At 43.7% G+C, this 12105-nt stretch overlaps 1 protein-coding gene across 1 annotated transcript in view; it reads left to right on the top strand.

Annotated features, from left to right (window-relative positions):
• Nucleotides 1–11464, top strand: part of RAB5A (RAB5A, member RAS oncogene family) — a 148681-nt gene extending 137217 nt beyond the window's left edge. Inside the window, exon 6 of the mRNA XM_078663998.1 lies at nucleotides 9268–11464. Within this exon, the coding sequence (XP_078520124.1) occupies nucleotides 9268–9383 (116 nt within the window). The 3' untranslated portion in view covers nucleotides 9384–11464. The remainder of the gene's footprint in view (nucleotides 1–9267) is intronic.
• The last annotated feature ends 641 nt before the right edge of the window (nucleotides 11465–12105 follow it).

The raw sequence follows: 12105 nt of genomic DNA, 5'->3' as shown, positions 1-12105 counted from the left end.
CTGGTCACAAGCCGACTAGACTACGGAAACACCCTTTACGTCGGAACCACAGCCAAACTACAGAAAAAACTCCAACGCATCCAAAACGCCTCAGCCAGACTCATACTGGACATCCCCCGTCAAGCCCACATTTCCGGCCACCTGAAAGACCTCCACTGGCTCCCCATCAACAAGAGAATAACGTTCCGTCTCTTCACCCACGCACACAAGGCCCTCCACGACCTAGGACCCGAATGCCTCAACACACGACTGTCCTTCTACACACCCACCCGCCAACTACGATCGTCCAATCAAGCGCTCGCCGCAATTCCGCGCATCCACCATGGGGGGGAAGATCCTTCTCCTACTTAGCGGCCAAAACCTGGAATTATCTCCCCACCCACCTCCGCCTCACACAGAACCACCTCTCCTTCAGAAAGCAGCTAAAAACCTGGCTATTCGATAAGTAAATCATCCATCCTCCCTCAAGCGCCTTGAGACCCTCTGGGTGAGTAGTGCGCTATACAAATTTCGGAACTTGAACTTGGTGCCACTGGAGGAGAGAGGCACATGATTTTACTCGGGGCCTATCCAGGATCGATACCTTTTGGACTTGTTCATACTGCAGACCCAGATTTCTTGAACTGGGGAGACTGGATGGTGTGCCTGGGCATCCAATAAACTTTCTTTCATCTTCTGATTCTACCGCTCACAGGTGCCACTTAAGGTTCAAGTTGGGATCCCAACACTGTCAATTCACATGTCCTCCCATTTGGAATGACAACAGCCCCGTAAGCCTTCACAAACGTGCTGCACATGGCAGCTTCACTGTGGCCGTTGGGTGCCCATGCATTTCTGTACCTTGATCACTGGCTGTTGAAAGTGAAGGTTCAAGGCATGTGTGCTGTAGATGCACATGGTTTGCATACTCCTGCCATCTAGTGTGGGGTCCGGATATTTGCAAGTTATTTTTCTTCGAAGAAGTCTTTCCAGTCACTAGGTAAGGTGACTCTTCCTTTCGGTGATAGTGCGGATGGGCATCGACTCCATTGTTTGTTTTTTTCCACCTTGTGGTTCGGACGTGTATTGCTTGCCTCTGATTCAAAAGCATTCTCCGGGTTCCCCTCAGTGCGCAATCCACTCTACCCTTGACGGTATTGTTTTTGAACACATTTCCTTGTTCTCCGCGTATCGAATCAGTCTCTATCTTTGATTGAAAACCTTGTGGGCGGCCCTCCGGCCTTCTGCTTATGGAACTGGCTCTATTTCAGTTCTGTCCTCGGTGCCACGCCAAGTACCTTCGCACCGACTTACATCAAGTTTGTAACTTGTGCCTCTCCCCAGAACACAAGGAGGAAGACTGCGATGCCTGTAAATCATTTCAGTCAAAGATAACTCTATGCAATTGTCTGGCTCAACAATGAAAAAATGCAACATCAAGGCATTCAAGACACTCCAGATACCTTTGGCAAAGAACCGGAGCAGGAAGAGGTTGAAGCGTTGGCGCCAGAAGAGAAGGTGGCCTTCCCCTGTTCCAGAGTCTGATTCGAACTCAAGATCGATTTGAAGTTCGAAGACGTGCCTCTGGGACAAGGTGCCGTGAGTACCAAAGACCCCCTTGCCCCCCAAAACCTTTTCCAAAAAGCATAAGGCTATGGCACCACCTCTGCCTTATGGCCAATGTCGGCACAGAGACAATGTTTCCGACGCCCCGCCTCCGGCTCAGCACCGAAACAAATCTCCAAGCCCTCCGGCTCGGGACCGAGTCTGATGAGATCATCTTCGGATCCAAAACCCTCCGGTTCGAAGGACAGATCTGGTTGAGAGCCGAAATCCTCCGGTTCAAAGGACAGATCTGGTTTGGAGCTGAAACCCTCCGCTCCAAAAGAAAAACATGCTTCGGAGCCTAAACCTTCCGCTCCCAAAAGCAAACCTATCTCGGTGCCGAAATCAAAGGACAGCCTCTCCGAGCCCCTCCTAAACCAATTTTAGACCTTCTTAAAGCTAATTTGGAGCCTAAACTAAAGAAGATTTATATCAAGCCTGATACCGGGCCTATTTTTGCGAAAACACCAGCCAAACGCAAACTTCTTCTGAGGACCCTGCATATAAAATCCCTCTGAAGAAAAAAACAGACATGGCTACCAGCCCTGCTTATCCTGCCCCGCAATACCCTCCAACTCCATCTCCTCCACATTTAGCAATTCTAGATCCTTTACGCACAACACCTCAGGGATCTCCACATACACAGCCTGAAGGGGATGATATTGATGAAGAAGAAACTCATTTGCCTGTATACCCATGGAATGATTCCACCATTGACCCTCAATTATATACTGACCCAGAGCTTTACCCTGCAAAGCCATCATCACCGTACGATAACGTGGCTTATCAAGAACCTATTGCTAGAGCAGAATAGTATCATGGGGTGGCCTTACATAAAGAGTCCTCGGTAAACTTTTTATTTGAAACACTCTGGTCCACACACAGTTCAGGCCAAACACTCCCTATGCTAAAGAGCATGATAAGGCATGCCGATGACTTCTATAAAGACCCTGTGTGAGCACGTATTTTAACTCCCAGAGTCGCTAAAAAATATAAACCTTCTCCATCTGATCCTGTGTTTATCAAAGGATTATTACCTCTCGACTCCCTAGTGGTGTCCATTGATCGCAAAAGAGCAAATTCACAAACCTCTGGTGATGCACCTCCCCCAGACAAAGAATCTAAATGTATAGATGCCTCGGGTAAACGAGTGGCTGCTTAAGCCGCTAACCACTGATGCATCGCAAACACACAGAGCCTACTAGCTAGGTACGACATGGCACACTGGTACGAGATGGAACAACTGCTCCAATATCTCCCAGACAATCACAATGCCAAGCAAAGATGCTGCTGAAAACGCAGCTGGTGGGGTCAATAACAACATTCTCCTTAGAAGGCATACATGGCTTAGGATTTCGGCGTTTAAACCTGAAGTTCAAAATCCATTTTAAACACTCTTTTTGACAAAGAACACTTGTTTGGTTCCAAAGTCGATAAGTCTTTAGGAAAAAGTCACTGAAGTGGCAAAGTCCATGGGAGCGCTCCAATCCCCATCAAATAGGGGCTCCTTTCACTGCTCCTTTTACAGAGCAGGGTTTAAAAGTACATCCTCACACCCAAATGTTTCCTCTTATAAAAGCAACACACAATCCTCTCCCATTAGCGGTTTCTATAGAGGAAACAATTCTAAATATAGGAGTAAAGGCGCCACACCACTTAACACCCGTTCCCCTAACAAACAGTCACTTGCACACACTCCCCCACCCCACCAATACTTAACACCTGTCGGAGGAAGACTTCAACTGTTTCTCTCCATTTGACAATCCATGCCAACCGACTCTATACCAACCGACAAATGGGTGATCGACCTTATCTGACATGGCTACTGCCTGAAGCTTACCACCAATCCTCCAAAAATTCCACCTTGCATTCACACTGTCGTCAGGCCACTTACAGTCACTCAAACAAAAGGTGCAATCTCTCTTCGAAAAGGGAGCCGTAGAACCAGTTCCATAACAGTATCAATGTTCAGCTGTTTACTCTCTCTATTTTCTAATCCCCAAAAAAGACAGCTCCTTAAGACCAATTTTGGATCTCAGAGTGCTAAACCAGTACCTACTGTCAGAACATTTCCATATGGTAACACTTCAACAGGTCCTTCCACTTCTACAGCAAAGTGATTTTATGTCCACACTAGACTTAAAAGATGCATATTTTCACATTCCGGTTCATCCAGCTCATCACAAATATCTTAGATTTATAATAGCAGGCAGACATTGTCATTTAAAATCCTCCCATTAGTAGGAACTACTGCTCCCAGAGTGTCTAGCAGAAGTGGCAGCTCATCTCAGAAGACAACAAATTCACGTTTTCCCGTACCTAGACGACTGGCTCATCAAAGCCAGCACACCTCAAATGTTTCTAGAACACACTCAAAGCACGCTACACCCGCTCCACTAATTGGGTTTCATAGTCAACATGCAAAAGACTCACCTACAGTTTTCACAGATACAATCTTATCTAGGAGCCACTCGCAATACTCACACGGCTCTAGCCTCTCCCACTGCAGCCAGAATTGGCAAAATCCTAACTCTATTGCTATAATTCTAGGCCGACCAAACCATACCAGCCAGGACTTTCATGCAACTACTAGGAATGATGGTGTCCTGCATCGCAATAGTGCCTCATGCAAGACTACACATGTGCCCTCTGCAAGAATGTTTTGCACGTCAGTGGAATCAATCAGAGGGTCAATTAAGAGATGTAGTGTTGGTTGACAGCTGCACCCGTCGCTCTCTGCAGTGGTGGAACCCACAACCTTTATCAAAAGGGCGGTCCTTCATCGACTAACAGCACATGCATCTCTCACAGGTTGGGGGGGGGGCACATCTCCATTATACAATCCATTGTCACCTAGACAACAAGCACAAACGTCTCCACATAAACTATCTAGAGCTTCTAGCAGTATTTCTAGCGCTGAAATCTTTTTAGTCTCATCTCAAAGACAAAGTTGTCCGCACGGACAACATGATATGATTGTACTATGTACAAAAACAGGGGGACACACACTCCAACTGTCCTGCCTCTCCCAGACCATTTGTAACTGGGCAATCCATCACAGGATTTTAATATTCTAGCAGAACACCTTCCAGGGGTGAACAATCAAATTGCCAACCTCCTCAGCAAAAAGAGGCAGCAAATACACGTGTGGGAGCTTCATTCTGAAGTTCTCCTTCCATACTTTCAATAATGGGGATACCCACAAATAAATCTGTTCGCCACAGTAAACGAGTCACAATGCCCAAACTTTGCCTCCAGGTTCCCTCAGCCTCTCTCCAAAGGCAATACACTATGGATGAATTCGTCAGGGATATTTGCCTACTCTTTTCCTCCTCTCCCCCACCTTCCGTTTCTGGTTTGCAAACTCAGGCAAAACCTCACTCACACTGAATTAAGTAGCTTCCACATGGGCCCGTACCATGGTACACCACCCTGTTAGAGCGGTCAGTAGTTCCACATCAAAAACTACATCTCACCTCCAGTCTTCTCACTCGAACAATGGAGAAATCAAACTATCTAAAAGAAGCAAGAAAGCCTACTACGAGAGGTTGTTATGCAGCAAAGTAGAAGAGATATAGTCTATGGTAACAACAAATGTATTCCTCTAGATGCTACTGTTCATAACACTATTTGTTACCGTTTGCATCTACAGCAATCTGGACTAGCTTACATATCTATTAGATTGCACCTTGCAGCAGTAGCTGCGTATTTGCAGAACAGACTGCATTTATCTTCGTTCAAAGTTCCTGCCATTAAAGCCTTTATATAGGGCTTAAAGAGAATAATACTATCAAGAATCCCTCGGGCAACAGTGTGGATTCTTAACATTGTACTTGTAAGACCTATAAGTCCACCCTTTGAATCATTACATAATTATCCTTTACTGTTCCTTTCATGGAATGTTGCTTTTCTCGATGCAATCACTTCATTAAGGAGAGTGGGTGCGCTGTAGGCATTAACCTTAGAAGAACCCTTCTTTCAGCTTCATAAAGATAGGGTAGTTTTTAGCACCGATTCAAAATTCCTCGCTAAAGTAGTTTCTGCTTTTCATCTTAACCAATCAGTTGAGTTATCTGTGTTCTTCCCTCAACCTAATTCTGTAGCAAAACGAGCTCCTCACACACTTCAGAAGAGCGTTATTGTATTATGTAGCCGGACAAAAGATTTTCGTAAAATAAAGCAACTATTTGTTGCATTTGCTCTACCACCCAAAGGCAATCCTATCTCTAAATCTGGCATTTTAAGATGGATTGTTCAATGCATTCAAACTTGCTATGCAAAAGTACAATCTAACAATTGAGTCGATGCCCATGCGCACTATCACCGAAAGGAGTTGTCACCTACCTTGTGACTGGAAAGACTTGTTTGAAAAAAAACAAAGTGTAAACATCCGGACCCAACACTAGATGGCGATCTATGCACAGCATATGACTCTACAGCTCTATATGCCAAGAACAGATGCATACTGGGTAAGTAGCATTTTCAATCCATTGCACTAGAGCACATTCCATTTGCAAAATAGGGGCATCTGTGACCTTTTTTAAGTAACATTCCTATAGCTTACCTCTGTAAAGCAGCAACATGGTCTACACCACACACAATTACCAAACACTATTGTGCGGATGTGTTAACACGCCAATGGAGAGCAAGCAGTGCTAAAGACACTTTTTCAAACAATTGCAACATCTACTGGTTAGCCACCGCTCGCTTTGGGAGAATACTGCTTTATAGTCTATGCTAAGCACAGGACAAATGCCTCGAACGGATTATGTTACTTACCCAATAAGCATCTGTTTTTAGCATGTAGAGCTGTAGATTCACATGCCACTTCCCCGAACACCTGTAGTTGTCGCAGTGCTCATTATTTACATTACATACGTATGGACATCTCTGTACTACACTCACTTACTCCATTCTCACACTTTTTTGGGAAAACAATCCAACAATGGGGTCAATGCCCATGCGCACTATTACTGAAAGTAGGAGTCACCTTACCTCATGACTGGAAAGACTTCTTCGGAAAAAAACGAACTTGCAAACATCCGGTCCCAACACTAGATGGTAGATGTATGGAAAGCATGTGAGTCTACAGCTCTACATGCCAAGCACAGATGCTTACTGGGTAAGTAACATAATCTTCCTCCTGCTGGTCCAGGAACATATTCGCAGATGATGACTACTCCATAATTTGTGCCTCACCATTAATTTCCAGAAGTCTCCCTCACTCTCACACATAGGCTGGCCTTTATTGCAGCAGTGTTCAACTCACTCTTAGGATACCTTCAGTTCTCAGAGAAGAACCAAGGACAATGATTCAGATGGGTTTGAATTAAATCCCAGTCCTGCAGTTGTTGCACCTAATGAGACTGATGTCATTGTGTATCCTTTTGGTGCCTAATACTAAGTGGCGGATGGTAGTTCTCCAGGAGTTTCCAGGGAGACAATGACTACAACACCAAGAAAGTCTCTTGGCTCAGGTGTGGAGCTTCAGTCTGAGCATCAGGCTCTGCACTGGTGGATGGACCCCTCCAAACTTCTGAAACACCATTCAGCCTTCAACAGGCAAGGTCTACTGTGGTCACGGATGCCTCCTTGCTGGGTTGTGTCGCCTGTCTGGGTGACAACACGTGTGCAGGTCTCTGATCTGTCTGAGCAGCACCTGCACATAATGTGTTTGAGCTGCTTGTGGTCTGTCTTGTCCTGAAGGCCTTTTCCCCTTCCATATCGAGCAACAATATCCACATTCGGTCGACACAACACCTCTTCTGTGGTTTATATAAACTTGCAGGGTAGCATGAGGGCTGAGCACCCAATGTGGGGGGTGATTCACCCCTAGACACGGACACTGCAACATGGAGTCATCCCTGTAATGGCCCACGTCACTCACTGCTTCAGTGCGAGAGTGGATGCTTTAATTCTGTGTGTTTGTTTGGGAGGACCATAAGTGTTTGCTGCACCAAAGGCTAGCTTCTCCACATTGGGTTTTCCTCTTCATGGATCTCTTAGCTGAAGCCCAGGACAGAAAGTGCACTGAATATTGTGCCATAACCTTTCTGCTGATTGCTTCCCAGGAATGTCTTCATGTTAAGCTAGTCTCAGGTCCTGCTGTACTTTTTTTGCAGTTTCCACTTCTGTCCAAAGTAATGCTGAAACTGCTAAAGCGGCTGAAGGATTAGGTGGAGCTGATTCTGATCGCTTCTGACTTGGCAAAGAGGATCATCAGTCTGTTGGTACTGATCATTCTGCCACCTCATTGCAGCCTGCTCAGAGCAGACCTGCTCTCGCAACAAGACAGGTGCTCCACCCAATCCCAGGTGATGTGGTTGCACACATGAAGTTTGAGCAATGCCAGCTGGAACTCTTTTGTCTTCCTGATGAGGTTGCAGACCTCTTTGTGTCTAGGAATCCTTACATTAAATATATCTACGCCTCCCACTAGAACAAGTTTGTTCCATGGCGTGAGCCTGAAGACATGAATCCTTTATTTCACACCTGTCTGATGTCTGGAGGTTTGCATTTTTCCTTGAACGCCAGTGTCTGGCAGTGGCTATTCCTGCCAGCTTTGTCAGCATTTGTCTCTCCCTGACCAACCTTCCCTGTTTAAACTGTCACAAGCGGTGCTTTTTCTGAAAGTTTTGATGTACTTGTTCCCTCCGCACCCGTTTATTGTTTATCCGAAAGATTTGACCCTAGTTTTGACTTGCTTGATGGTACCTCTATTCAAGTCCATGCACAGTGGCCCTGTTTCAGTTTTTACTTTAAAAACATTTCTGTTGGTTGGCGGTTACTTCTGCTCGTACGGTTCAGGTCCTTTCTGTTCATCTACTCTTCTTACCCAAGGTGGTGCCTGCATTTCGTATGTGCCGGTCTGCCATCTTTCCTGCCACGATGGTTCATTAGATGAAAGCTGAATTGAATTGTAATTGTATATTTCTTTGTATTTCTTTCATATTTAACTCTGTCTCAGGAGGTTTTTCCGAGCTGTTTGTTTTTTTAATTGAGACCGGTAAACTTTATTAGAAACTTTCACTGTCAGAAGCCAAGCTAACATTAGACCATTCATACAAGAGGACTGATGTATGCCTGATAACCTGGCTAGCTTTTCTTCATTCAAGCATACTGGGGACTGAGCTCATGAGAGGTTCAGACAAGAGCGACTAATGCTCTGTGGGACAACTGCATGCAGGATCACGCAAGAGAGTCTGAGCCAAGCCAAAAAAGCTGCAGGCACCGGCAGTCCTCAATTAGGGACGAACCAGTGTAGGACCAAGTTGTAAGCATGATCTGTGACAGGAAGCAGTGGTGATGAATCACAGGAGGGCAGTAGTCCAGGGGTATTTACCTAATTAGCCTGGATTAGCTAGCAGAAATAAGGGAAGCATAATACCTTTGGATTTAACAGAGAACAAAAGGTCGAAACAAGGATTGGAAGCAATGAAAGTTGACTGTTTAGTCTTATTCTACAAAATCCATTATCCAAAAATGAATTATTGGCTCTGAATAGTGCTCAAGGCATTATATGACCTTGGAGCATTTGTCAGCAGTCCGGCTTTATACAGGCTTCAGTCTGTATGTTTGATTGAACGGTGTTCAGGACATCATTATCATGACTTATAGCCTACATTTACACGTGATCGAACAAGTACGATACTGAATTTATGTGAACTTCTTCCTATCTTTCAGCTAAAAAGTTGCCTAAGACCGAACCACAGACTACTGGAGCAAGTGCCACACGAGGTCGAGGAGTGGACCTGACGGAACCGACACAGACCCCCAAGACGCAGTGTTGTAGTACCTAGACCTGCAGACGGCTTCGAACTGTGGCGTGAAAATTCTTCTGCTTCCGAATTGCTCTTAACATTGGAAATGGAGTGTTTAACCTGGCCCATTATAACTTCCAAAACTATTGAGAGACTTCTGGTGTTACTCGCATAACCAAATTATTTTAGGTGTTTTGAACGTCATTTTTTTAATAACATGCATGTATAAATAACAACCTGGCTGAAGTGTCTCATCAGTCTACACAACATGGACATTTGAAAGAATTGTCTTGTTCGGAAGATTTTAAAATTGTAACGCTTATCTCTTGACATTTGGGGTTACGTAGCGGGTAGCGGTTATTTTTTAGACCTTCGGGGAGTCTATTTTGCACATTGGCGCTTTCATTACCACTGTAGTAACTAACGAGTTAGGAATGAACCCAAGCCAGTTACCTGCAAGTGTGCTTATTTTAACAATTCTTTCCAAAATCCCTTGTTGGCGTCCAAAGTTTTCCTGTTAATTTCTTCATCATAATGTAGGTGAAATGTACATTCCACATTTTAATAATTTTTCATCGTCGAAAGTGCACAAAGCATTTGTGAAAAACAAAAGAACATTTAAACCGTATGCTTTTCAGAAAAATATATTCTTTAGTTACTATGCTTGGTAAGAACTATACTGGTTAAATGATTGGGATTTCGAACAGACATCATCCTCAACTGTAATCTTGTCACTGAAGTAGAAGCAAATAAATTGATATGTTCAGCAGTCTTTTCTTCGCACTACGAGGTCCAGTAACAAGACAGCACTTTTTTTGTGTTTTTTAGTCATGGCCATTGCTCAGGCTTTCTTATGTACTTCTTTTTGAGGTGAGACCCATTGATTTCTCCACCCGTGGGCAGAAAAGTTCTCATCATAAGCTAGTTTTGAGCAGCCATGTGCTTATCAACATTTAGCTTGATCAGCGGAGAAGTGCTCTCCAGCCATGGTAGGTGCTCCAAAGTACACTTTTTAAAGAGCGATGTTACCTTAATACCTTTTAAAAACCTACCTTATTCTCCTGCTTGGTGCTTAAAAGGTTAGTCCATTTTTTGTTCTACATCATATCCCCATAATTTAAGAACAATTGAATGTTTGAATCCAATGTTGATATGTCCTGGCCTACTGCAACCAGGCTCGGCCAAGCACAACCTTCCCAGATCAAAGTATTCACCACCCTGATATTTCATTTTAATTATCAACGCAAAAAAAAGCCTAAATTAAAGAATAACTTAAAGTAAATTTCGTCTCCTTCAAATGCAAGCGTTCTTGTAAAACGCTGTAACATTGCAACATGCACGCACTTATGTGCTGCATCTAACAAACCTTTAGAAATATGAGGGGAGGCGGGTACCGATTCTTTTTTTTTTTTTCTTCTTCTTCAAGCACCTGCCTTTGATATTCAAAGAATGATTACTCAGTCATGCCTTGCAAGGTGTACAGGTAGCCAGTACCCCATACGCAGCACTGCAAAGCAGTTTGTGCTTTTATGGGGGAGCAGCTAAGTTCCTCTTTAGGGCGCTATCCCCTGCACTAACAATTATGTATACTCAAATCAATTATCTTGCATTTGGAATTAAAAACAATATTGTATATAGGGTACTATTTAGAAGTCTACATTTATGTTTAACATGTTCTGTAATATGATTAGTAAGAGATTTGCCTAAATGTATACAATGTGTACAGTTACTAAAAAAACAAACAGGAAAAACCTAACGTTATTTTCATTTCCAGCCCCACCTGGGGTTCTTTCTCCAGGTTTATAACTGTAACATCATGATTTCTCATTAACACACTGCTCTGTGAATAATGAACTCTGCATTCTTTTCCTCTTAAAGTCTGTATTTTGGTCTGTCCAGATAATTGCACTAATTCTTTTTATTTTCATTATATGAAATTTGCCAAGTGTGTTGGAAAAGAGATGATTTAAGTCTATTTAAATACCGAACTGCTAGCAGAAACATAGCTGCGCAAATCGTACATTTGCAGTAATCGGGGCTTGACAAGGAAATAACAGCTCAGCAGTGTTTAGTTTTATATTGAGGTGCTCAGGTTTGAATAAAGTGGTATAAAATCAAAACGAGACCCTGTTGAGTCTTTTTTTGTGACTGGAGTTGCACATTAATCAAAAATGGTAAAACTAGTGACACCTGGAGACTAAAAAACATCAGTATGTACACTGTCTTATGAATTTCTGTTTGCCCATCAGGAACATATTTTCTAAACAATGAATATAGAATTTAATAAATAACTCCACACCATCGATTTTTGTACTGCAAGTTAGGTGACCTTCCTGGGGCGCATCATTTTCTATACAGGAATACAGTGAATCACTAAACAGTACTCAAGAGTCAGAAAAGAAGACCAGATGAATTTCTGATGGGGAATTCTAACTGCAGATTCCTCACCTTACGGATACCTCCAGGCGTCAGACTGAATCCGGAAACGTTATCCATATATATAAATGTCACTTACTTGCGCTGGTGTCAGTTCCTTTATTTCTGTACCAACTGACACAGATCTGGAGCTTCAGCTGTCATTCAATAGTTTTAGCAATGTCTTGAATATTGTGCTTTTGGTATGCAGAATATCACCTAAACCATCAGGTTTTAAACCGTGTTGGAGAACCCGGCCTTATGGGCCAGGCGGCGCAGGGCACGCCTAAGATCTCCGAGTTCACCTGCCTCGACCGACAGAGACACGGGACACTCTGTTTGGCGT

Source organism: Lissotriton helveticus, chromosome 10 (assembly GCF_964261635.1).
Source record: "Lissotriton helveticus chromosome 10, aLisHel1.1, whole genome shotgun sequence".
Classification (NCBI taxonomy): domain Eukaryota; kingdom Metazoa; phylum Chordata; class Amphibia; order Caudata; family Salamandridae; genus Lissotriton; species Lissotriton helveticus.
The sequence above is the reverse complement of the archived record's forward strand: the minus strand, read 5'-3'. Positions and strand labels throughout refer to the sequence as shown.